Genomic DNA, 26,193 nt, shown 5'->3' with positions numbered 1-26,193 from the left:
GACTGAGAGTCGCAGCAGCGGTTCATGTTGTCGGCCCGCTGGGAGCACTTGTTTTGTAGCACTTGTTGTAGCCTTGTCACTGGATGTTGATTATGAATAGCAGATAGGTTAGTAAGGCTTAGACCATCTAGCTTCCAGACTGACAGGCACACTGCTTCGATACCCGTGTACCGCGCAAACTTGCCCAGTCCACCAGCAGTGGCAACGGGTACTTGAACTCCCTCACAGCAGGGGTCAAAACAACGGCCGCGGGCCACATCCGGCCCGCCAGGAAAATTTTACCCTGGCGCGAATGAATTTTAGTAAATCATTGTTTAAAGCCGGCTACAAGTAGAGAGGAAACAACAAAAGTTCCCGTGAGAACAGCAAGCGATGGGATGGTTTACTGTTGGTGAAGTTTGTACAGACACCAACAGTGCACTGGTTCAAGTTACCACGCCCGTTGATGACCTGAAGGGAGGGTCAAGGCGGGGCCATAAATCTGACCTTGACACGGACCACCTGCCCTGAAACGGGCGCGGTCGAAGATTTTTTAGTCCCTGTTAACTTCCCTGAATCGGTCCGATCAAAGGGTGACTATTGGAAACCCACGTGTTATGATAGGGCAGCTCAGACTCAGACTAGTAGAAAACTAGTCCACTTCTGACTCTGCGGGTGGCGAGCGGAAGTCGTCTCGATGAGAAGTTGTGAGAAGCAAACTTGTGGAGATCAAGTTGGTGGGAGTTATAGCTCTCCCAAGGACTTTTTTATATATCTACATCTGGAAATTATATGTGCGAACTGTGCATCAGTGCATGAATCGTGTAGCTGTGAATTTATACACGTGGACTGTGGATGATAAGTGCCAACTGTGGAAATACTAACTGTCCAGTTCCTGCGTCGTCAAGAGTACAATGACTGCTGCCAGAAGATAATATCAAGTGTCGATATAAACAGCAAGCCACGGTGTAGAAATAATTGCTGCTTGTGTATTGATGATTTGTGTTTTTTTGCCTAATTATATCTTCTTTTACCATACATATAACTGATGCAATAAACATCACATGTATAGCAAATAGTATGAGCAGAGCAAGCACGCGATTGTTTATTAGAATTAATTGAAAGCTGTGTGTAGTGTGCGAACTTAACGCTAGTCCTATGTACTGGTGCCGCCATCTGTCGGGGAACAAAGGCAATGATCAGAGTAAGCACGTGTTGTACTTTTCTAAAGACTTTTATTTAATGTTATTTACTTAATAAAGATCGAGAACCATTACACTGTGTATTGAAGGATATTTGTAATTTCATAGCAATCAAATTTCAAATTTAAAGTTAGCCGTTAAAATGGCCAAGAGAAAAGTTGATTTTGGAAAACAGTCTTTCAAAGCCAATGGGAGGGCTGACTACATGTTTACTTAATATCAGCGATAAACAGTGTTACTTTGTGGAGAACAATAGCTGTGACCCACAAATATAATCTTAGACGGCATTACGAGACTAAACATCAGGACAAGTTGAAAAGCCTGAATGCAGAAACAGAATGCTAAAGAAAGTGTAATGAGTGACTGAAGGCAAAGTACGACTGTGTGGGGCTGCAACAGTTCACTCATTCCCTCCCACAAACGATGCCCACTTCGTCTTACATGCGGCTCGAATCTTGAGCATGTTTGCAGCACATATTTGTGTGAGCAACTTTTCTCTGTGATGAAGTCAACAAAACATCACACAGGAGTCGTCTTACTGATGTACACTTGCAGTCCATCTGACAATCTCCACCACACAGAAATTACTCATAAAACATAAACAAACTTGGTGTCAAGAAAAGATGTCAAACGTCTTTGACAAAATCAAAATTAAAAGAAACTGCAAAGCCTTGGTTTGTATGATTTTTGTTTACACAAAATTATACAAAAGTTCATCTTTTTTAGTGTTCAATAAAAAGTTTTCGGACATAATATAACTTTGCCCGCCACCTTGTGTGTGATGTGAGATTTGGCCCGCTGGGTAATTGAGTTTGACACCCCTGCCCTACAGGGTTGGAGAAGATAAAGCAGGAAGCTGGCTCCGAGGGATATAAAGCTGGTTAACCGCTCACTAACTCCGTAACAAACAGCTTTAAAGGCTTGAAAAAAAATCCATGCTTTTGTCCCACAGAGTCGGGTGTAAGAGAGATACACTTACATTTTTATGATGCTGTTAATCTGGCTTCACAAACACTTATTTCTGTCTGGGCTCTAGGCGTCGGAGGGATGAGTGTCATTACCATTCATTGTGACCAAGCACAAGGTGTAAACACAGAAGGCAAGTACACGGTTACCACAGTCAACCATAGCACACTATGGCCTATACCCACTGTTTGCAGGGGAGGAAGGAACATTAAAATAAATTAAGAATAAAAATAAACAAGAATGCTACATGAACACATTTCAAGCAGCTATAGCCACAAGGCATTTTTTCCTCCGTCTCTCTGTCATCAAGTATACAACAGTATCAGTAATTCTGTTTTCTCCAAAGAACTTTTTAAAATAAAAATAGTGATAGGCACTTTCAAGCGTCAAACTGATAAAATGTGATTAATTGCCCGCTCGCTCGTCCAGAACAGTCGAATCACACATTCTTTTATTTTGTATGTAAGTATGGTCAATTAAATGAAGGAGAAGTAGGGTAAATCCACATTTTTTGTCTCTTCAGCAACAAATCTTTAAAAAAAATGAAAATTAATCATTTTCAAAAAATGCATCACAAGAAGAAAAAGCAAGCATTAGGTGTTAGGGTGACCTTCCCTGGATGTGCCTCTGCTCACAGATTGGGCCTCACGTCTGTCCGACGCTTCCCTTCCCTCTCTTTCTTCACCCGCCCTACAAGTGCTCTGTAAACAGTGTGTGCCTAGCAGCCACTCCACAAGTTTGTAAAGAGTGACAAGAACGTCAGATCGCTGCTGACGTCTCCTTAGCGCCACCCCGCCGTTTTCCTTATTCCCCACCCCTTTAACCCTGGGAATAACTCACTGTTACTTTGAAACTCGACCTCACCAAGTATAATACTTCAATATTTCCCTCTAAAACTCAGTAACAACAAGAGGTTTTTTCCCCCTGTAGTTAAAGGCTAACCCGAGTGCTGAGCGAAAATCGGTGAAAACCAGAGGATCAAGTTTCAGAGAAAAAAATACTTCACTGGTATTTTATGAGTAAGAGGCATGAGAAATATTATACTACTTTTTCTCTTCACTACACCTGGATAACTAAAAAAAGGATGGTACTCACGAAAGGGTAATATTTCTAAATAGAGCATGAGCTGAAATCGAAGAGTAAAGATGCAATCGTTGATAACAGAAAAAAAAGAGCAGGACAAAATATGTTCTTGCTGAATGTTCTCTTCGACACTCAGATGGAGTTATTTTGTACTCATTTAAATGGTGGGTGAGAAATGTATGAGGAACTTAAACGCGAACAAGTGCGAATAAGAATAGATAAATAGTAAATTTTGCATGCAGCTAAACGAGGAAGAAATAAGTTTTACATCAATAAATAAGTATCAAATTTTTATAATTTTGTTATATTTTTCATGGTAAAATGTCATTATGAACAATCACAGGAAAACTCAAATCGACCCACATAGTAATAACAAATCGATAATATACTGCAATGACCGTGATTGTTGTCCGTTACCGTTTGATTTAGAGGAGATGAACGTTATCGAGTGGATTTGGTTTGTAAATTAATATATTTTTAACTTCAGTCAAAATTTAGGCTTGATCATGGTCGACTTCAAAATAAAGTTCACATCTGTAGAGGTGTATTAAAAATCAGCAGTTTCATTTTCTGAACAAAAATCGCTTTTGAACACCTGAACAATGTTTCTTCTTTCGCCTGGAAGACACGCAGAGATTCGCTGAACTGAGAAACACTCACTGTTACAAATACCTCTTACAGGCAATGAAGCTCTCCAGTGTATGACAGTAATTTTCTTATTTTCTTCTGCTTGATTATTGGCAGGTGAGAATGTCGATGTTTGAAGGCTTATATCTTAATAAGGAAGCATAATTATGTAATCATATTTTCGAAATTATTTTTTAATGAACTTATTCCGATCATAAAGAGAAAATGCTTCGCTCTGGTTACCCTTTAAGAAGCGGTAACCTGACTATGGTTTATCCCTTTGGTTGAAGTTGTAAAACGAAAGATGCCAAGAGCTACAGCAGAAGTTCAAGCTTCAAATGATGTGTCTATAATTAGACGGTTCCCAAAGAAGACAAGAATATAATAATAAATTTTTTTGTTGTAATTCACAGCTCTCTGTGTTTGTACAATGAAAGTAAACTACTGCTACAGCCACTACCATCACCACTACTGCTAATAATAATGAATACTTGGTACCACATGCGGCCTTATACTTCTCAAAGGAGCAACAAGGAATAAACTAACTAGTACTCCATATCTCCTCCTGGTGCAAGAATTCATGGCATTGACAAAGTGCTTGCACACATGCTACATACACATGCATGGATAGAAATGCTCCTACATTCAAAAGTCATATACCTTTGTGTATCTGATCAACTACCCACAACGGATGTCACACATTCAAACTGTCTTAGCAGTTGGAGGAGGGCGAGTGTCACAGGGCAAGTAGAGATACTGGAAAAAAGTAAGTCCTTCCAGGGAAGATAAGGAAAGTGTGATGTCCATGAGGTTTCCATCTGAAATTACCTTTTCTACTTTTTGTTCACCTAATAAATTACTTTGATAATTTGTTTTGACATGACATTGAAAAGTCTTATTGTGTTTGCTACACTAGCCGGTTCCTACTGTCCAAAATAATTACCATGGACGTGTCATTGGCCTTTTGTATCAGTTTGTTCCTTTTAATTCAAGAGAAACAACTCCATTCCTGAGGTAATATTTGTAATAAAAACACCGGTTTGAGACTAATTTAAGATAAAATACTATTATGTTAAAAAATCCAAAAAGTGTGTACAGATAATTATTTGCTAGCTTCCCGATTCCCCAGTTTTTTTGTGAAGGGAGTTGTAACAATATTGCTAGCATAAGAGGTAAGTGGATGGAAAAACATCCACAGCTTTTTCATCTGACAAGAATGTAGACTGAACAGCTGCAGCGCATGGACATAAAATTAATTGTACAATGGCCTCCATATGCCCTAAGCCTGGATGAGAGTTATAGGGAGTCACAGCTAGTAAATTCCTGTTTTTTCAATAAAAACTTTATTGCATTGTAAAAATGTGCAAACTGGGGACAAGTTTATTTTTTGACAAAGGAGAATTTGACATTTAACATACACCTTCAGTCTAGGCAACTTCACTTGGATCACAGTTGTTGCCAGCACTATGGTCAAGCAGTTTACCACCGACAGTGAATTTAAATGCTTGATATTTTTATAGAATGTGTAGAGCTACCGACTACAACGCTTGTTTACCCGACACGAATGTTTACTGTTCAGACTGGGGCGGCGGCTGAACTGATGTTTTGCAGTCAGAAGCTTAATCATGCAAAGCATCCCGCCATGTTTTGTTCACTGTGGGACCTTTGCCTGTCCTTTGCCTGTTTTTGTGTTTCTCTATATCTCTTATCTTTCTCTCTTCACAAACGGGATATCAATATTGGGCTTGTAGTCCGTGTTTACATAGACTGTCTATGTTTGCATTCCCCCCAAGTTTTGAGTGCAAAGCAAAATCACCAGTATGACAATGGAACCACAAAAATTAACTCTGCTACTGATCCTACAATTGATATCACAGAATAACAAATATGTAAAGTAAGCAAGATAAAAATCCGTTTTAACATACGAGTGGTTTTAGACATCTCTATAGAGACAATACACTTGTCCTGTGGAGCTGTACCGTGGTTAGAACAATTTCAGTTTTGAAAATGCTAACATGGATGGTAAATTATTATCTCATTGTATTACAGGTGTGAATTGTGTCCGATTTGTAAAGATACGAACATTGCACCCAAACACAGATGTATTTTATGTCAGTCACCAGGGGAATAAACTGAAAATATTGAATATTATCATCCCTTATGAGTAAAGAAAGATAAAGAGAGATAAAGACAGAGAGACAAAAAATATAAAACTAAAGTTTTAAAATTCAGTTGTCTTTATGTTTGTGTCATTTCCGCTGTTCAACTTTATCTTCCTTATTTTTCTGTCTGTTTTATGGAGAGTACATTAATTGTCGGTCCTAACCCTGACATTATGTTCAGTTGCAAACCGTTTCACTTCAGCTTTCTCAACGCCAACAGCAAGCACTCGGGTGAGAAAGGAATGTTATTGCTCGGTTTATTGCCTGTGATCTCCACCCTGCCTCGGGGCCAGAGAATTAGGGGAAAAGTCAGCACAGTGTGCACCTACCTTCCCTCGTTCAGATGAAAAAAAAAAAACCGCCCACAGTAAATATCGCCTTACCTAAAGCGAAACCTCCACACCACACACTCAAGCTCTCGATGAAGCTTAGCTCTCACCTTTGCCCTGTCTCCTGACGGTTTGGGGCTCCTGTCCTCTTTACCCGACCTGCACACCCCACATCTCTCGAAAACATCCCCACACCTCCATCCTGTCCCTAGTCGACCCCTCCCGCTCTCCTTTGGTCAGTAATTACCTCCCACCGCCTGTCCTGTGTGCGTGTGTATCGTGCCATCTTCCCTACTACTACATACAATGCTCCATACTACTATACAACAATAGCTCAAGTCCCTTCTTTCTTTTTATTCCTATCATTTATTTAGGCAAGTGATTGTGATTGTGAAATGAGAGAGCTTTTGTTCTACTTAGCGTGTTTTCACACCTGGCTGCACATGTTAAGCACCTGTTACTGGCTGTAAAATAGCTGGTAGTCAAATTCGCTCCTAATTCTTGTCAATGTTTTGGTTTTCTTGTTTGCTGGTTGTTGGTTGTATTTCCCGACATGTCTATGTGTACTCTGACTGAGGTGCAGCCTGAGGCTGGAGCAAAAATAAAATTTAACAAGACAAACAGACCTTATCACCCCCATCTATACACCAGCATATTTTACACAGAACTAACCCAACCTGGTTTGTGTCACCTGCCGTCCAGATCAGATGTCACATCAGATGAAGTGTCAGTAGTGTGTGTGTGTAAAAAGACTGGGTAGCCAATAGTTTAGACAACTACCCTTGTCAGGGGTGGGTGGGTTATCACTTCACCATTAATTTCTACTTAACTACAGCCACTTGAAACTACATAGTTGGATTACGAGTGTTTTTGTTAAATAAATTTAAAAAGTTAACTACTCACTACACTGTGTCAGTTCTACCTTTTAAAGACAGTTGTAAATATGCAATTAAAGCCACACTCATAATCCACAACAAAAATATTCGCACCTTTCATGAAAAACAATGATCCAACAGTCGTCTGCAGGTAATTTCCTCGCTGTCGCCGGATCTCACATTGGTTTGTAGGCTGGATGTTCTCTACACATGTCTCTGCACGCTGTTGTACCCTTCATTATTCTCTGTACAGTGAAGAGCTTTTGTTAGCAGGTAACTCTCCAAGCCTTCATCACTGTTTGATGAAGCTGTTTGAGAGAAGCAGACGACCACCTGTGCCTGACAACGTCGATAAACGATGTCACAGCAAACTGGAAGCTCCAATGGAGTTGAAACACCTGAATACAGCAAGTGGGGCGAGACTGTGCGCCATTGTAGTCTTTCCGACCAATCCATGATCATCCACCCGGCACACCCGTGTTCAACCAAATGGTCACGTGGTATCAAGGCACAGTTTCGCAGTTTCAAGGTGCAGACCGCGGCGCATTCCAGCATCGCCGACCTGTTTTAATCCACCCGGCCACAAGGTCTTCTGTTCAGTGTCAGCAGTTCGAAGAAAATGGTTGAAATTTAGCAGTTAAAAGAGAAATAACAGGGCTCAAGTTTAAAAAAACCAACCCAAAAACATATCGAAGTCAAGTAAAATTAGCTGTTGACTACCCTGAAACATAACCAGCCAACTACCAAGCCCTCCAAAACAAAAGAAAATTAAGAACAATGTAAATATACATAGATATACATATATTTTTAGTTTATTGTCTCCGTTTAGAAAGTGCAGCAAGAAAAAATGTTTGAAGCTCAAATACTCAAAGTTGAATCTGAATGTATGTGAGAGAACTAGAGACACATACAATTAAAATTATAAATCATGGATACCTTTCTAAGTTTTGAGTGATAACCATGGGTACAAAATCCTAAGACAGAAACATTTTTGTCTCTTCACATTATGGAAGGAAAACGAACAACAGCATTTAATGCTTGCTGTAGTGAGAAAAGAAATGTATGTTTGATATGCTTTGTAGACTTATCCTCAAAGATTGCAGAGATTCTGTTCGTGCATGCCTATGATTGTATTTTAAAACCAATGCTATACTTCTGTAGCTAATACACAAGTCATCTTATGTGACTGTTCTTATGCTGTTAGTGAGCTATTCATTTCGAGTTTTGAAACAGTCAGGCAAAGTACATGGCACTAGAGTGGAACTGATGTTTCTAAAGTATCGATGTAGGGGTGTCTTATTCCACATGCTTATCACACATCTGAGTCCTGAGCTCTACTTTGTTCATTCAAGTGCTCCTCTGTGTGTGTGTCAACATGCATGTCATCAGAAAACCCCAATGCTGGCTTTCAGATCCAGTTGTGGTCCAGAGAGTGCCAGCAACTGGGCTGTGAAGCCAGAAAAAGATTACAAAGGGAAGGCAAAGATTACAGGGGGAAATGTGTTGCAGTAAACTGCCTTCACATGATAAAGAAACTGGTAAGGTTTGACGGTTTTACTGGGTTTTTTTTATTTTTTTTAGTTGTTGCTGCAGTCCAAACTGTTACTACAGACCTACTTATGGCTACAGAATATTATTTGTTTGAATCATTGTGCACTTTTGTAATGCAATATGTAATATCTATATGTGGAATATATTTTGGAAAAGGTGGCATTACAGTGGCACTAGTATAGTAGCATGGAACATTGTATATGTGTATGGAAGTATGGGAGATGGCACGCATACACACCTAGCACACGCACACAGGACAGGTACAGGCTGGCGGTGTGCGTGCTGGGGGGTAATTACAGACCGGACGACGACCCCGTCACCGAAGGAGAGCACGAGGAGGTCAAGTAGTGACAGGGTGGAGGTGCGGGGATGTTTTTGGAGGTCGGTCGGGTGTGAAGGTCGGTTGAACTTGCTTAACAAAGACTGGACTGGTCGTCCTGTATAGGTCCTGCTGACTATCAACACAAATAGGCAAGAGTGGCGGCCATGTTAGCTGCCGCGTCTGTTCCTGTGAGGAATACAGACGCTGGGTCTTCTAGTGTTGCTGAATTATTTAGCAGACATTTTTTTTTTTTAATTTTATTTATCAAAACCAAAAATAAATCTTGAGTTGTATGTGTGAAGCTTTTTCATGTTATTTTTATTTCAAATTTGACCTGTAGTTACTTGTAGTTGCTCTTTAGCAGACGATTCAACACTCACTCGCGCAGTGATATCAAAAGAAAATAGTGCACTATCCACATCTCTTTGCAGGCTGTAATATTTTGAACCTAAAAGTTTCCGGTGTTTCTCAACTGTTAAATTTAATTTTGTAGTGTGCACAGACCATTGACTCTCGCTGACAGTTCGGTTCTGTCCTTACAACAAGATTCACACCTCGCTTGGAACGAGATTCTAGGTTGGAACATTTGTCTCGCTACAGCATCACAAACGCTGGTTTCAGTGTAACCGTCTATGGACACATCGACAAAACTCAGCAGTATAAAATAAAAAAGATGGAGAAGACCTTTCGAGATAAAATCCCACATCTTCAGTTTAAAAAAAAAAAACCAACAAAAAAAAACAAAAGCTAAATGAAATGCATGTTGTTGCTTCTTTTTCTTGCGAAGTGATCCGCTGCTAGTCTCGGTGAGCCTAAACAAAGAATGTGAATAAACCAGAAGCTTTGTCTTCTCATGCCTCGTTTTCGCAGTTAACTTGGGGAGAAAAAAAATAGTCTGGCAGCAGTCCGGTAATACAAGTTCGTGGTCTGACCCTGTTCCTTGACTTGCCTCACCTACACAGGGGAGGAAATAGAACGGGAAGGGGTGCGACATGACGGGCGTGGATGTCGAGCGCGACAACAGGCTGTGGGAGAAAAAGCTACGACATACAGGTCATTGTCACCGCCCAGAGACCATGCCCTGACACGTCTCCCGCACGTTTGCCCCACTTCCCAACAGACGCAAGACCTTCCCGCCTCTGGCAGGCCGGGTCGATGCTCGCATTCGCTTTACTTGGCTTCACGCAATAACAAAGAAGAGGGATAGACTAATGGTTCTAATTTAAAAATAAAATTGCAGCAACAACCTCGGTTGGATGCAGAGTAGCTGCTTTAATATCTAAGAATCAGAACTACTGCCAAAGTCGTGTATACCTGTGTCGAATCACCTGAAGAACTTGGTCGAGTTGCCCGATGATCGAATCGACCAATACCCGTATTCACGCAAACCGAGTTGAAATTAAAGAAAGAAACCATTGTATAGAGTACTTACACTTCAAATACAAAAGACAATAAAATACAGTATATAAGTAGCATATCTTACTGCTATCATGATTATTGCTCCAGCCTTGCATTAGTTAGCACCGAGTAGGTTTTGGATGATCGCCTTAGCTTTACTTAGCTTCATCCTCTCATTTGAATGTCACGTGAAGGCATGATGGTCTTAAAATAGGTCACCTATACTTAGGTGTACTGTAACCGGGTCTGCACCCGCCGTTCCGCTGGACTGCGCCTGTTGAGCTGACCTAGATACCCCGGGATCAGTCAGCGTAGCCTGTCAGGACCTTACAAATGAACACCTTGATGGCATAAAAGCTTCCCTACCTCTCTACTTATCCGTACCCCTGGCACTAGCGTTGAGTATCAAATACATCATTCTGAATGATAACACCGGAAGATGAGCTAAAACTACTCAAAAAACAGTTGGTGCCTGTCCTTCATCCATATAACTCTACACAGTAGTCATGGTAACCTTGTAAGAAAAATGTTGGATAGCTCAAAAACAAAAGCCTCACCTGACAACCACTGAGAAGGCATTCTTCTGCAAGGTTATCAGCGATTGGTCGATTGGAATAATCTACAGCACAGACCCACCCAGAGTGTGAATTCAGGTGACATTTATTAAGGACGAGCGTTACCAGAGGGAGACATTGGACACGACCAGGCTGTGGCATTTATTATCAACGCTCTCACACCAGACGGGGTTACGAACCCCACACTAACGCATCGAGTTGGGATAAGCTGGTAATAAACTACAGAATATCAGAGGAAGCCATTTGCTCGACAAGAGAGTTCTACAGGAGGCAAGCAGCACCCAGTGAACTGCTGATTCATTGTTTCATGTGAGGTGCGCATAGTTTCTGCTCTCTCTCTCTCTTATGAAAATGGCTTTAATTGCTTTGCCATGAATGTCTGTAACAGAGCTGACACAGTCTAGTGAGTAGTTTACTGATTTATTTATGTTAGCACACAACACTTTTAATCCACTTGCGTGGCTTCAGTCGGTTGTACAAATTAATGGCGGATGTGATCCAATATTGCTACAGCAATGGAAAAAAAAAACGAATATAGTGTTCCAGAAAAGTACAAACTATTATGTCATTTCACTTTGACTGTTATTCCTGTTCTAAAATATTGTTTCGACGACAGTGCCGGCATGTGTAAATCGCACATTTTGTGTATTAACTAGCAAAACTATTCAACTTCACCTTGATTTTCTTTCTGGCTCAAACTCATCCATCTGTGACTCTTGTATCAGCTTTCGTCCTGACACTGTTATTAGAGGCCGTGTATTTAAGGGGTGGGGGTGGGGGGGACCATCAGACCGGTATGTACGCTGAGGTTGGCCAGAGTGTCTTACAGTGAAACCTCGGTTAACGACCACAGTTGGTTGCCAGCCCCTGTTGACTCGCTAATATTTGAAAGTTACAGGCTCACACAATAACGAACGACTCATCGTAACTGTGTCTCGAATGATGCTTGGTCTGACATGTTGGTCGGTCACGTGTGGGTGACATGGCTGTTCGTTATCCCAAGTTTTGTTCGCTACCCGGTGCAAATTCTTAACGAAGTTTTTATTCGTTATCCGAAATGTTCGCTATCGGAGGCGTTCGCTAACCGAGCCCTTCCACGTTGGTACTTTGGTATATTGGTGTAACATGGAAATTGCAGGGCACTGTTTTGTTTTCTTACTCCCGTCAACACGTACCAAGTTCTTTCTTTTCTTCAGTTTAAGAGCTTAAAGATTAAGTTCCGTGCGAAACATGGAAGCAAAAACCATTACAACAAAGATGAAAATCTAAGAAAATATACAAAAAAAAAAAAAAAAAAAAAAAAGAAAAAAAAAAAAGAAGAGATGGAGCAGCGCATTCTTGAAGGATTTTTTGTCGTCGTGACCGTATCCTTAAGTTTGTAAAAAGTAAGTTCATCTGCTTTTGTCTTTAGATTGTGAATTTTTATGAAGTTGTAGTCAAAAATGTGGATAACGACGAGATTTTTATGTTTGCTAATCTTTTCCAGACATATTTCTGAATCAACCTTCGAGCTAAACAGAAATAAAATAAATCTGGCAATATTCCTGGACAGCAACTCTTTTTTCATTTGTTGTGCTGACACCAGCGATGGCAAGAGAGAGGAGGCTGTTTGTTGCTGTAACCGTTATTAGTTCGGTTGTCATCCTCCTTCTAGTAACTCATCCCAGTTTCAGTTGGATCCTGAATAATCTGTGGTCCACATGCGAAATGCTAACAACTCGATTTCAGCCTCTTCGTACTCCAGAGAACATCGACATCAAGCTTTCTGAACTCATGGAAAGGTAAAGAGATTGAGAGTTTTATATCATACTTGAACTGGCTGATAAGGTGACAGCGAAGATTTAAATGTTGTCCTTTTTGTTAGTCTGATTTTCTTCTGTTTCCCACTTTTTTAATTGTTGATTGCGCATTGTTTATTTCGCTGTTTTCCAACAACTGATTTTTATTTATATTCTTATATAAGTTAGGCACCGTGTATAATATGCTATATTTTTATGCTGTTTACTGTTATTCTGGAGCGCTTTGAGTAACATTTATTTTCAAGACATTATTCAAATGTATTAATATTATTTGCAAGTTATGGAAGTTTAAACTTTTGCATGCAATAATAGAGTATCTATTTACTGGCTTAATGACTGTAAGCCTCTGTAATCTGTTTGTAAATTTACCGTAAGGATTGTTCATGTCGTGAGTTAACTTCAAAAGTTTTCAAAAGGAAGTTTAGTGTAACCAGCTGGCATGTAGAGAAAGCAGTCATGTGGATGATGTTTGGTCACACACGTGCTTGTTGACTGGCCAACACTATTCGCATTCTCTGCAAACTGTCAGACTTGCATGTACAAAGACAGAGTTCTCTTGCATGCGCGTGCTGTCAATCCCACAAGTCCCACACCTTAGGAGATTGTTATCAAGCTTGGCTTCATTTGGGAAATGACAAAATACCATTTCATCAAAATACAGTCCTTGAACTCAAATTCCTAGGCTAAACTAACCGCACAGTTCTATGTCTAAATGTCTGAATTTCCCCTTCAAAGCCGAGAAAAATTAACAATAAATCCAAATATTCACCACATTACTGATCTCTTGTTTACTGGTGTGATCTCTGTTTCCTGAAGATGTCTTCAACAAAGGGAGACAACATTGAGCGAAGGGTTACACAAGGCACGGCAATGTCTCAAGGAAGCCGCAGGGGACATAACTCTGATGAAACTCGAGCGACTACTCACTCACAGTGATCCAGGTATAAAGTTTGTGACAACAATGAAAGTAGCATACCTGTCATTTCGTGTTCGTGTTAGGAACAAGGAAGCTACTACTACTTGAATTCGACAGCAAATCACGTGATGTTTTAATACATCCACAGTCCAACACCTCTTAACTTATCAAACTGCATTTTTTATTATACAAACTTTCGTCTGTTAGTATTAATGGTCGTTTGACTTGTAGCTAGTCTTCGTGGAATGTTTTTCCTTCCCCTGTTGTTTCCTTCTTACACTGATTATCAGTGCCTCTCCTGACAAAAACTTTGGTCTGTTGGTATTAACACCACTTTGTGATAGTGCTGGCTGTCCAGGATGTCATACTAACTTCACACGTGACTGTCACACAGACTTCAATCAAACCAAGGCCCTGTACCCTCTGAGTATGGAGCGAGAGACTGCGAGACGGAGAGTAGAATCAACGGCGAGAGAGGTCTTCTACTTCATCACTGCCAAGATGGACGCACTCAAGAGTGGATATTTTAAGGTTGATGGAAACACGACACAGTTTATAAGCAACACACAGAGAGAACTTGAAGAATATAAACAGTAGGTGTTAGTCTAAGACACATCTTCGCCATCTTGCATTACTTAGATTTAAAATCTACACATGGCAGTGTCGACTTCAAACTGATTACCTCCCTTCTGATGCTTCACAAAGTTTTGATGTCGAGCTGTCACAACAAGGTTTTCGTGCAATACAAGCCAGTCTGACATGACTGACATCAGGCCAGTGTGTCTATTCTTCCATTGTCATCCTTTTATCATCACTGGTCAGTGCAGTCATATATACGACCTACTCGGCTGTAATGCTGCCCGTTAAATTAAATAACCACTCACATCTCCTGGTCGACTGTATAAAACTAATTTGATTTGTTTTTCACACTTACCACTACATTGCCTCTGAATCCTGTTGTTACTTTGTATATCCCACGCCCATCCTCAATGAAGTCGTAGTGATCATAAGGGAAAAATATCGTTGTCGTTGAAGGGCGCTGTCCAGTGACCTTCACCGGCTGCGTCACGTGGACGACGACGAGGAATGGCGAGACAACGAGTCCAGGCGACTTGGGGAGCTCGTGCAGCGACGTCTCCATGATTTGCAGGTGAGAAACATCTACCTGTGGTCTTAACAGGTAGATGTCTTTGTCGCTCTCTTGCCCCTTGTCAGTCCTTGCATTTGTATATGTGTGCGATTATGCTTCACTCTGAATGTAATATTCTACAAGCTTGATAAATGTGTCAGTCATAGTCTATATGGTTATGAAAATACTTACCCTCCTAGAAAAAAATAACTATATCCGAGAAACTGCTTGTTACTCTAAATATATAGTTTGAAAGTGAAATCTGACATGATATCTACTTTAATTCTTCATTTCGAATGCACAAGTACATGCAATGTTAATAAATAATAACTTGGAATACAAGATTTTTATAATAATGTTACGAACAAGTGACAGTGCGAGGACACCATTGATGTAAATGATCCACACAACTAAAATAGAATTGAGGGTCTAAAACAAATGAGTGCGAGTATAAGTAAAGAAAGAATAAATTTTTCATGCAACTAAATGAGAATTTAATAAGTGTTTACATCGATAAATATATATCAAAAATTATATTATATCATTTAATGCTAAAAATGTCATTATCAACAGTCAGTTGTAACTATAAAATAAAAATGCAATGCTAGAAATGTACCATCTATTAAACAAAAAAACGTTAACAGAAGTTTATCTTCGACAAATACGCATTTGAAATATGTTTATATTTTATTAACAGTAGTACACATTGAAAAACTAACTAAAATGCACCAACCTACTCACAGAGAATCAATGATAACACAACGTAGACTGCAATGACCATGATTGTTGCCCATTAATAATAATAAAAATAATAAAATGCCAAAATTTGTAAAGCACATACTCCTAAGGAGCATGCTTTTCGCGCTCATGATCAAGAACGAAACATGAACAGCATACGAGGGACAGGAAAACAAAAAAATAACATATAAGTTATCAAAGAATATACAGTCATACTAAACGACTAAAATAAAATACAGAAAACACAAAGAGGAACCAAATAACAAGAACAAGAACGGACAGTAACATGATATTGGAAAAGCAGGGATGTGAAAAAGGACTAGCACTATGGAAAAGGTTGTTGCTGTTGTTAATGTTGTTGTTAATAATAATAATAAGAAGAAGAAGATGAAGAAGTGGGAATTTATAAAGCACATTACCTCATCCAAAGGTGAACCTATTAAGCTGAACAAAATCATAAAACAGTGACAAAGTTGTAAAACAAAACAGTAACAAAGATGTAGAAGGAAGAACAATGCCAGGACTCGCTGCGTTCCGACAGTAAAGGGCGATAACTGTAGATCTACCGTAACGATTACAGACAATAAGGTGAGTTACATCAGGAGACCACTGGGAAGATATTAAGTAATCTTTAGAATATGAAAAAATGTTATTGTATAAAACTGCCAGAGGGTGATCATCACTTCAGTTTATTCAGTGCAGCTCAAGGTGGCTGCCGAAGCGAGTGAAGCGGGCGGAATGGAATCCAGCCGACAGATCTAAACAGTTCGCACTTTAAAATAACATTATATATATATCGTCCTGTTGCAAACCAGAAGAGGAAGAAACGTAGCAGAAGCACATGTAAACATGATGGTCCAACATTTTATCCAAATCAAAGCACGACCACAAAGCATAAACAATATCAAGGAGAGCTGATACCCTCAGACTGTCAGGGGAAGGGACAGAACTCTTAATGTTGATTAGGAGTAGATGTACTTACAGTCTGTCGATCGAGTAAATTCTGATCTTTAACCCAATAGATTATTGCCTCTGCTCAGTTCGGGTTATGCAGTAAAAGAGATATTTATATAATCAAAATTATTAAATTTCATTCGAAGTTAAATCTTCCTATTAAATTTCGATAAAATCCACAACGACCAGTCGCAGCTGAGAGAGCACAAGATAAAAAAAAAAGCTCTGAAAATCCATATCTCTCGTGCTCTACCCCAGCCTGCAAGAGAGAGAGGAAGGTCTTCTTTTTTCACACAGGAATTCCACTACTCATGGGTTGATCTTTTTTGTCTTACTTTTAAAAATAAAATTTTATCTTCTATGTAAATAAATTGTTTAGTTTTATGTTGCAAAGAATTATTGAAAAATAACTTTAATGATGTAAATAATTAATGTCTGTAAATTTTATGTAAATATTTTGATTGCTTGTTATACATTGCTGAACAACAACTTATGCTGTAAATAAATTAAACTGTTTAACCTTATAGTTTTTGTTGCAAATAATAAAATTGTTTAATTTTATCTTTTGCCTACTAATTGTACGTAGCTGAAGTTGAGGAAAGGAAGAGATTTTGAAAAGCTGTTGAATGTTTTCTTCATGTTGTGCCAACCTGTGTACTAGAGGTGGTAAAGGGGTGTGAGATTGGGTTGCAAAGCTGGGTGAAAGGTTAGATGCGGGCTACAAACGAGGCTTTCAAAGGATACGATGATTGTGTAAGTCGTTTAATTTATTTGGTCTAAAATGATAGTAAAAATACAATCTGCAGAACCCACAGGACTGCAGCAAAGCGAAACTTGTCGTCTGCAACTTGGGAAGACCCTACGGCTTCGGCAGCATGTTGCACGAGGCGACGATGTGTCTGTTGACGGCTGGGGATTCGCCCCGAGCACCTGGGACACCTTCCTGATGCCGCTGTCTACTTGTACAACTAATGACACCAGAGACAGTAAGTGATAATTAACTCACAGGTCATGCAGATGCACGTTTCGGTTTAGCGACAAGAGGTGGTCAGTCCCAAACATAAACAGCAATGGTGGAGGAAAGCTAGGGTCCTAGGTTAGTAAAAACAATACTACAGTTGTCAGGTGATGATAATGGCATTAGAGAAATATGATTTCTTAAACAAGTGTGCGAAGATAGCTGTTGTGACAGAGGGAAATGAGAAGATAAAAAACACGTGAGTGAAGTGTTTAGTGTGTTTTTTTCACCAGTGGACCCTAAGAATCAAACAGCTTCTGATCGCGTCGTTGAGCTGAAAACCTTGATAGGAGAGTGGAACCACTCACCGGCCAAGTTTCGTCCTCGCGCCATCCCAGCAGACCTGGCCAAGAGGTTAAAGACCTTCCACGGTGACCCCCCGGCCTGGTGGGTCGGTCAGCTGGTCAGCTTCCTCCTGCACCCTCAGCCTCACTTTCAGCAGACCATCGAGACACAAGGCGATAAAATGAAGTTTAAACGTCCTATAGTGGGGTGAGTAAAGTCTTAGAAAGTTAGAGCTGTGGAATATTCTTCCAGACGGCGTTTGATCCCTCATTTTTAAAGACTTGCCTGAAGACAAGAGGGTGGCTAAAGCTAACGAATCCCATCCGCTTATATAAACAACAGACGTATTCACATTTTGTTTCTATTTGTATACCTCGTACAGAATTCAAATAAGACGGACAGACAAGATCAACAATGAAGCGGTGTACCACAGTCTGGAGGAGTACATGAAGCACGTGGAGGAGTATTACGACCTGCGACAGCAGCACGAGGACATCAAAGAACGCCGAGTGTTTGTGGCCACCGATGACCCGTCGGTCACCACAGAATTTCCGAAAAAGTGAGTTTTGTGTGGTGGATAAACCAGGGGCAGAGAATTATACACTTTTTTAAAGAGGTGATTTTCGCCATAATTATATTCTTTATTTATGTACACGTATAGATGCTTTTTTGTACTTGAATTGCAGTCACAAGCGCAGCTGATTATTAGAAAGATTGTAAATAATTAGTTTCATGTAAAATTATAACCTTAGGTTAGTATCAGCACTACCACACATGTGTATCTTGTTCCAATTGGAGAAAGCACCATTAGACTGTGATTGTAAATTGTTCAAGTCCTTTCATCTTAATAATCCATACATGTTTTCATCCACCGATAAAGCTATGTATGGTATGTACCAGGTACCCGCACTACAATATTAGCTGGGTGGAAGGCAGCGCAAACACAGCATCCATGAAATCCCGCTTTAGCAAAGATGGACTGAGCACAGTAATCGTGGACCTGCACTTCCTGTCCATGTGTGACTTTGTCGTCTGCACCTACTCTTCCAATGTAAGGCTTCACTGTGCGAAAGTGAGCTGTGCTCTGTGTGTGTGTGTGTGTGTGTGTGTGTGTGTGTGTGTGTGTGTGTGAGTGTGTTTGTATGTGTGCATGTTTGTGTGTGTGTGTGTGATCACTTAAAAACACTTTTTCATTTTCACACATCACAGATCTGTCGGGCGGTGTACGAGCTGATACAGACCAGACATGGCGACGCCTCCATGAAGGTGTATTCTCTGGACTCCTCAGTCTATTATCTCACATACTACGACATCCACTACCTGCGAGCTGTTTACAACCACGAAGCCAGGTTCGTCGGAGAACTCTCTATTCAAGTTGGAGATTTCATCGACATTGAGTCTTATCTTTTCTACGATAAGTCTCGAGTGTTAGCCGGTAACTTGAGAAACGGCTCCACATTTGGCATTAACAGACGGACTGGTAAACGAGGTCTGTTCCCCTCCTACAAGGCGGTGGATGAAATCGTAGAGGAAAACATGGGGGCATACGATTAGATTAGGGTTACACAACAACTGTAGCGCTGCTATTTTAAATGTACTATTATAATCTGACCAACTGTGTTTTTAAGTGAGAATTAGAATTAATTTGAGGAACGATGCCACAATCGGCATCAACAAATACATGGGAAAATCAGAACTTAAGGTCTTTGCCCCTGTTACCAGGTTGTTAATGATATCGCAGAAAAACATGGGGACAACGAAAAAAAAAAGAAATTCTAAACTCCTCAACTGTTACTAAAAATAGTACTAATGAAAACAAAAAACTATAGATGCAATCCTCGACATTTCTGCTGAAAGATGTTTACTTTCACTTTAAGAACTTGTTGAAGACGATGCTTCTGTTCCGCAGCTGAAGTGGGTGACTCAGAGGAACACGGTGAAAAAAAAAAAACGGATGTGTATAGGTGGACTGCTTCGCGCTTTAGAACCTGTTCTACTTTTCCACGCGTTTCCACATGGCTGTGAAAGCAACAGGGCCTCTGGCGAACCTCAGCGAGGACCAGACCGTTCATTTGACCGAATTAATTAACTTCTTTGTCTCTCCTTTCTTTTTTTTTCTTTATTTTAATAGCCAGCCATAGCACGATAACATCCAATGTGTCCGACACTGTAGTGAACAAGGGACGCTACCGAACATTGTAGTGAACAAGGGACGCGACTGTCGCACAGTGCTTCGTAACAGCGTTCGTGTGTGTGACCAGCGGCCCCCTCAAAGCCGGCTTATCAAGCAGCCCGCTAGCGGGCTCGGAAAAGCGCTGCTTCGGAAGTCAAGCTTGCGAAGCCGCTTTTGGCTTCTCTTGTGTCCGCACCTTATGCAAAGAATTTGACTAAACCGGAAGCTTTATACACACCTGCCTCGTTTTAGTTGCTAATTGGAAAAAATGGTCAGCCACAAGTCCAGTGATACAAGTTCGTGGTGACATGCTGCTGACAAAATCAGCGTGTGTCCACTGCGTCTCCAAAGAGTTTTCCAACGTTATTTGCAAATTTTTTAAGGATTGCAGTGAAGTGCTAAAAGTAATTGATGACGTTGCTAGCTAATCGGTAATTTTATTACTTGTAATAATTACCTTTTTGATCAAGTTTTATTCCTTTTTCTTTTCTTTCACTTGTTTCGTTTGCTGAAACATCATTTCGCTCGGTTGTTGTTGCTTTAAAGTTAGCGGTGCTGGTGGATTCGGTACATCAGGGATGGTTGGAACTGTATACCAGATCATCCGGCAGTGATTGGTCACTAGGTTCATGAACTTGTTTGGTTCACAATAGTCAGAGCAGAGAGCATAGACTGCATGCAAATGTCAGCTGAGTCAGCTGACACACAACCACTCACTCAAACTTTTACATAAGTATTCAGATCTTGGCTTTCGAGCATGTGTGTGTGTGTTTTCTGTGTTGTGTATGTTTGTGAGTGACTGTGTATGTTTATGTAGCAAGAGGAGTGAGAGAACAAGAGTGTGTTTATACACGAAAAGGCTTGAAGAAGGAAAGAACCAGTGAATGATACAAAGAATTTGTTATTGTTTCTTTGTTGTTCTTTTTAGATTAGAGGTCATAAGCCAACCAGCAAGTGTGTGTATGTGAATGGGAGATATTATTTAATAAGGTAAGAATGTGTGTAAATATGTATCTGTACACTTTTAATATCTCAATACCCTTAAAGGATGACAATAAAAAAGTCTTGAATCTTGAACACTTCACTTGGTAGCCAGGACAGTCCTGTGGTGCAACGGTTAGCGCAAGTCACCACTACAGTGAGGATTAGCTGATCTGGGTTCGAATCTCGTCTCTGGCAGACTTTCACTTTACAGGGCCACCTGCTTTGCTGTGGTAAAGCCTTAGTTTGGCGAAAAACACCAATCTGCAGGTCATTCGTATTTAAATCTCTTTGAGAAGTAAATCTCTTTGAGAAGATTACCAAAATAAACATTTCTTGTGGGAAAGAGTTTGAATCGTTTGTTGTTTTAATTGATGTGCTTTGTTGTGTCTGTGTAGTATAACAATCAGTGAATTTCCGTTAATACCCATTCTCTTCATGTTGATGACAAAGCATCTATTGTAACACCGAGGTCTTTGTGTCCTCAAGCGCGACACCATTAATGTACCATCCATTGTACGAAAGAAAATGTAAATAAATATTAACTGATTAAGAAATTGCTTACCATCCCATCAGGTTACCATGTGATTAAAGTTGAATAGACCAATTAAAAGATTGTGAAGTCAACAGTCAGGGCAGCGATCGTTGAAACGGTTTTGATCACATTCTCTATTAAATTTTACTTAACTACAGCTACACCAAAAGATAATTTTGAAGAAAATGAATGTGAGGAGCACATCATAGTTATCAAAACAAGGGAAACCTTGACTAAAGTTGTTTTTATTGCACGCCAGCTTGTGTGTTGTTGTCGAATGGCCGGCTGTCTGGCTGACTGCTGGTTGCCTGCTGTGTAACTGGCGACTGTCTCTGTGGGAATCTGAGTGTCGCACGGTTGATGAACTGAAAATGAAACCCGATTAGTTCGGGAGGTGTTACTGTACTTCATCATGGTTAAGACTGACTGATAGTTGCAAAGACGAGTGGAGCAGGAAGAAAAGAGAGATGCAGGATGTGACGTCACGAAATGAAACTGCATCGGAAGTTTCAAAAGTGCATCGTCAGTTTTTTTGTTTTTTGGTCAAAGAAAGTTTGTCTTTATGGCTGTAGATGATCAGATTTTAAACGTTTAGAGAGTGCCTTCAGTTTTAAATTGTAAGTTATAGGTATTAAAGAAATTCCCGAGACCTAAGGGAAAAAGTGATTTTACTCCTTTCAGTTCATTTTATGTGAAAGTGTGTTTTTAAAAAAAAATCTTTTATGTTAGTATTTTTAGTTTTTTTTTAAATTTATTATTGTTATCAAGGAGACCTTTTATTCTCGGCTTCAGTATCCGGTGATAGCTTCTTCTTATGCTCTTGTTTCTTCACGTCTGAGCCATCTTGCCATGACTTTAATTTGAGATGTATGAATGGACAGTGTCGACTTCAAACTCTGATTATCTTCCTCCAGCTGCTTCACAATGTCAAGCTGTCACAGCAAGCTTTGTGTGGAGTACACACCATCTGTAGTGACTGACATCAGGTATCTCCAGGAACCTCAGTCAACTGGTTTTGAGCCAGTCTCCCTTGTTATTATGTTTGTGTGTTTTCCTTTTTAATAAAGCGCTTTGAGTCCGTCTTTGATGGTGGGAATAAGTGCTACAAAAATAATAATTATTGGTTATTATTGGTTATTATTATTGCGTTTTGCAGAGTCAGTGAAAACGCAATATGAGGCAAGTCCGGAGTTTCATGGCTTCATTAACAGGTTGTATTTCATTCTTACTTTGTGCTTATATCCGCTTTTTTATGGCCACGCAAGCGATAAGTAGTCATGATTCATTGTCAGGGAAGACTTGTGCCTGTTCCCAATGATGACAGACTATGGCAGGTTTGAGAGTGTACAGACTTTGATGATTGCCATGAAACAACCTGTAGACTGCGATATGTGACAGTCAATGTGTATTTTCCTGTAGCTGCTGATTTAAATATCTCATTTTATTAAACAAATACATCACAAACATCCAAAACACACAAAGTATCAACTGGAATAATATGTATTTAAAACCGAAATCCTTGTGGTATTAGCGACACAACAAATATTTAGTAACATGTACAGCTCTGTCTAAATTATACACTATGCTTGTCTAGCCCCATGTTTTCTTCTACAATTTCATCCACCACCTTGTAGGAGGGGAAAAGACCTCGTTTTCCAGTCCGTGTGTTGATGCCGACACTGGAGCCGTTCCTCAGGTTACCAACGAATTGTCGGTCATTGCTACGGAAAACGTAGGTTTGAACTTGTACGAGGTCTCCAACTTGAAGGGAGATTTCTTCATTGGATGTCGCTTGGTGGTTGACAACGGCTCGTTTGTAGTGGATGTCGCCGTCTGTTAAAAAATACACCGAGGAGTCCAGAGAATACACCTTGTTGGAGGCGTCGCCATGTCTCGTCTGCATCAGTTCGTACACGGCCCGACAGACCTGTGACACACAAATATTGCATGAAATGTTTTTAATGGTGGTAATCACACACACACACACAGACACACACACACACAGTGAGAGGCACCCTTACATTTGAAGTGTAGGTGCAGACGACGAAGTCACACATGGACAGGAAGTGCAGGTCCACTAGTACTGCACTCAGTCCATCTCTCGTGTAGCGGGATTTGACAGAAGCTGAGTCTGCACTGCCCTCCACACCGCTGATGTTATACCCCGGGTACCTGGTACAAACAGTTTCATTGACGATATATCTATGTCCTCGACTGAGTGACAAACAGATGATGAAGCTGCAGATCCTAATTTTACATGTACACTACGATTTGGCTCTGCTCATAAATCTTCCTTACTTATTAGACTTTTAGTATATATATATATGACTCACTTCTAAAGATGCATGCATGAGTAAATGTAAAGTTCTCCCGAAACTTTTTGAGGTCGTTAGAGAGTAAGGTCTTAGAGACCTCACATACTTTTCGGGTTAAGCTTTGTATGATGCCAGGAAGCCAGACATAGCCATAAAATTATTATTTATCATGTTGTACTGTACTGACTGTATCCATGACATTAAACATTCACTTTTTTTGAAGTTCCGGAAACACTGATGGGTCATCGGTGGCCACAAACAGTCGGCGTTCTTTGATGTCCTCGTGCTGCTGTCTCAGGTCGTAATACTCCTCCACGTGCTTCATGTACTCCTCCAGACTGTGGTACACCGCTTCATCATTCACCTTGTCTGTCCGCCTCACTTGAATGCTGTAAGATGAATGAAATCAAATCATAAGGGAGGCAAAGCAGTGAACTGTGATTTTTTTTTTACCGAGTTACCTCCTCCCTACAAGCTCGCTTGAGGCCAGTGCAGTCCCAACTCGTTATCAGGACCATAAATCGCTGAGCACAAATGTTAGGCGAGTGACGAGAATTGCTGACACATAACTGAGGGCAACATTTCAATAAATCCATTTTTCAACATAGTGTGAATGCCGTAAATACAGTTTTTGACGAAGTAAAGTTTTTTTCGTCTCTAACAATGATGTAAACATGCGAAGAAACAAACTAGTCAACCAAACCGCTTGCCCAGTAAGGTGTGTGTGTGTCTCACCCCACAATAGGACGTTGAAATCCCATTTTCACGCCTTGTGTCTGGATGGTCTGCTGCAAGTGAGGCTGAGGACGCAGGAGGAAGCTGACCAGCTGACCGACCCACCAGGCCGGGGGGTCACCGTGGAAGGCCTTTAACCTCTTGGCCAGGTCTGCTGGGATGGCGCGAGGACGAAACTTGGCAGGTGAACTGTTCCATTCTCCTATCAGACTTTTCAGTTGAACGACGCGAGCTGAAGCTGTCTGATTCTTAGGGTCCACTGTTGTGAACACACAGCCAATAGTAAGTCAGGAACTTTTCTTTATAAAATATATTGAGTCAGACACATAGTTATACCAATGCACATAACGACAAATATTCATTTCACATGCACACAAATAATTTTCCCTTTGTTTTGTGTGTATATAGGTCTGTATGTATATATTTGATATATGAATGATAATAAACAGATGGTATACGAGAAAGTCAAGAAGACACAGACATGTCCAAAATGTTTCTGTCAAATATAATGTGTGTCTATTATATAAAATTTTTGGATGTCGATTGTAAACATTGGCTTTTGGTTATGGTGTAGCAATCAGTTAATCAGCTAGCTAACGGCTGTTCATCACCACCCTTGTTTAGGTACTGACGCTGCTTGCCGCCACACAGAGATGTCCATAGGACTGGTCACTCACTGTCTCTAGTGTCATTAGTTGTACAGGTAGACAGCGGCATCATGAAGGTGTCCCAGGTGCTCGGGGTGAATCTCCAGCCGTTGGTTGTGAGAACAAGTGTCCGGTGTGTGGCGTAGGCCGTCAACAGACACATCGTCGCCTCGTGCAACATGCTGCCGAAGCCGTAGGGTCTCCCCAAGTTGCAGACGACAATTTTCGCTTTGCTGCAGTTCTGTGGGTTCTGCAAAAGGAGTCTTCATCTTTATTTTTATTCAACTAAATTAATGAAGCTTAAGGATCTCATACAGAGAGAGCGTGACAAACAGATTAATACACAAGAACCATTATTTAACATTAGTTTGTGATCGTTTAGTGAGCTGATGAGAGGCAGTGCGGGACATGCACACGTCTCTCACCTGTAGAACGAGCAGACGGCGCTGCACGAGGTCCCCGAGTTGTTTGGACTCACTGACCCGCCACTCGTCGTCCTCGTCCACGTGACTCAGCTGGTGAAGATCATTGGACAACGACCTGGACACAGAGCAAAACTTCAAGGTACACTCGCATAACATTTTGATATGGCAGACGCAAACTTTTCTTTTCACTTCAATTAATAAAACAGTAACTTTCACCTAAAAATCTGTTCACGTGTTATGTAGGAAAAACTTGCAGAACGTACTTGGTGACCCGGATTTAAAGTGGTTTTTGCTACAGTAACCTCCTCGTAGTCTTCCAGAACATTTTCCAGCAGATCGAGCTTTCATTCTGTCCGTTGACTAGAAGGTCTTATTTCTATTTGCTACATAAAAAAATTATGGCTATAAAGTAAATAAAAATGTTTGAAATAATGAATTTTTTTAAATAGTTTTTTTAGAGATTATAATCTATAT

At 40.4% G+C, this 26,193-nt stretch overlaps 2 protein-coding genes across 15 annotated transcripts in view; one reads left to right on the top strand and one right to left on the bottom strand.

Moving 5' to 3' along the window:
- LOC112573094 (alpha-(1,6)-fucosyltransferase-like) overlaps positions 1-21,411 on the top strand; it is a 39,535-nt gene extending 18,124 nt beyond the window's left edge. For 6 of the 11 annotated variants that reach the window (XM_025253121.1, XM_025253124.1, XM_025253123.1 and 3 more), the window contains 5 exons: positions 17,412-17,591; positions 17,857-18,115; positions 18,291-18,467; positions 18,809-18,959; positions 19,118-21,411. In XM_025253121.1, coding sequence (XP_025108906.1) covers positions 17,552-17,591; positions 17,857-18,115; positions 18,291-18,467; positions 18,809-18,959; positions 19,118-19,462 — 972 coding nt within the window. In that variant the 5' untranslated portion in view covers positions 17,412-17,551 and the 3' untranslated portion in view covers positions 19,463-21,411. The other 5 variants (XM_025253117.1, XM_025253114.1, XM_025253116.1 and 2 more) reach the window with 5 other exon arrangements.
- Positions 1-26,193, bottom strand: part of LOC112573092 (alpha-(1,6)-fucosyltransferase-like) — a 49,239-nt gene that overhangs the window by 10,684 nt on the left and 12,362 nt on the right. For 2 of the 4 annotated variants that reach the window (XM_025253108.1, XM_025253111.1), the window contains 6 exons: positions 25,720-25,834; positions 25,325-25,544; positions 24,648-24,906; positions 24,125-24,301; positions 23,619-23,769; positions 23,080-23,524 (listed from right to left, as the gene is read on the bottom strand). In XM_025253108.1, coding sequence (XP_025108893.1) covers positions 23,171-23,524; positions 23,619-23,769; positions 24,125-24,301; positions 24,648-24,906; positions 25,325-25,544; positions 25,720-25,834 — 1,276 coding nt within the window. In that variant the 3' untranslated portion in view covers positions 23,080-23,170. Of the gene's footprint in view, positions 1-23,079; positions 23,525-23,618; positions 23,770-24,124; positions 24,302-24,647; positions 24,907-25,324; positions 25,545-25,719; positions 25,835-26,193 lie in introns of those variants that run through there. The other 2 variants (XM_025253110.1, XM_025253109.1) reach the window with 2 other exon arrangements.

Source organism: Pomacea canaliculata, linkage group LG10 (genome assembly GCF_003073045.1).
Source record: "Pomacea canaliculata isolate SZHN2017 linkage group LG10, ASM307304v1, whole genome shotgun sequence".
Lineage (NCBI taxonomy): Eukaryota > Metazoa > Mollusca > Gastropoda > Architaenioglossa > Ampullariidae > Pomacea > Pomacea canaliculata.
Note: the sequence above shows the minus strand (reverse complement) of the source record. Positions and strands in the feature narration are given on the sequence as shown.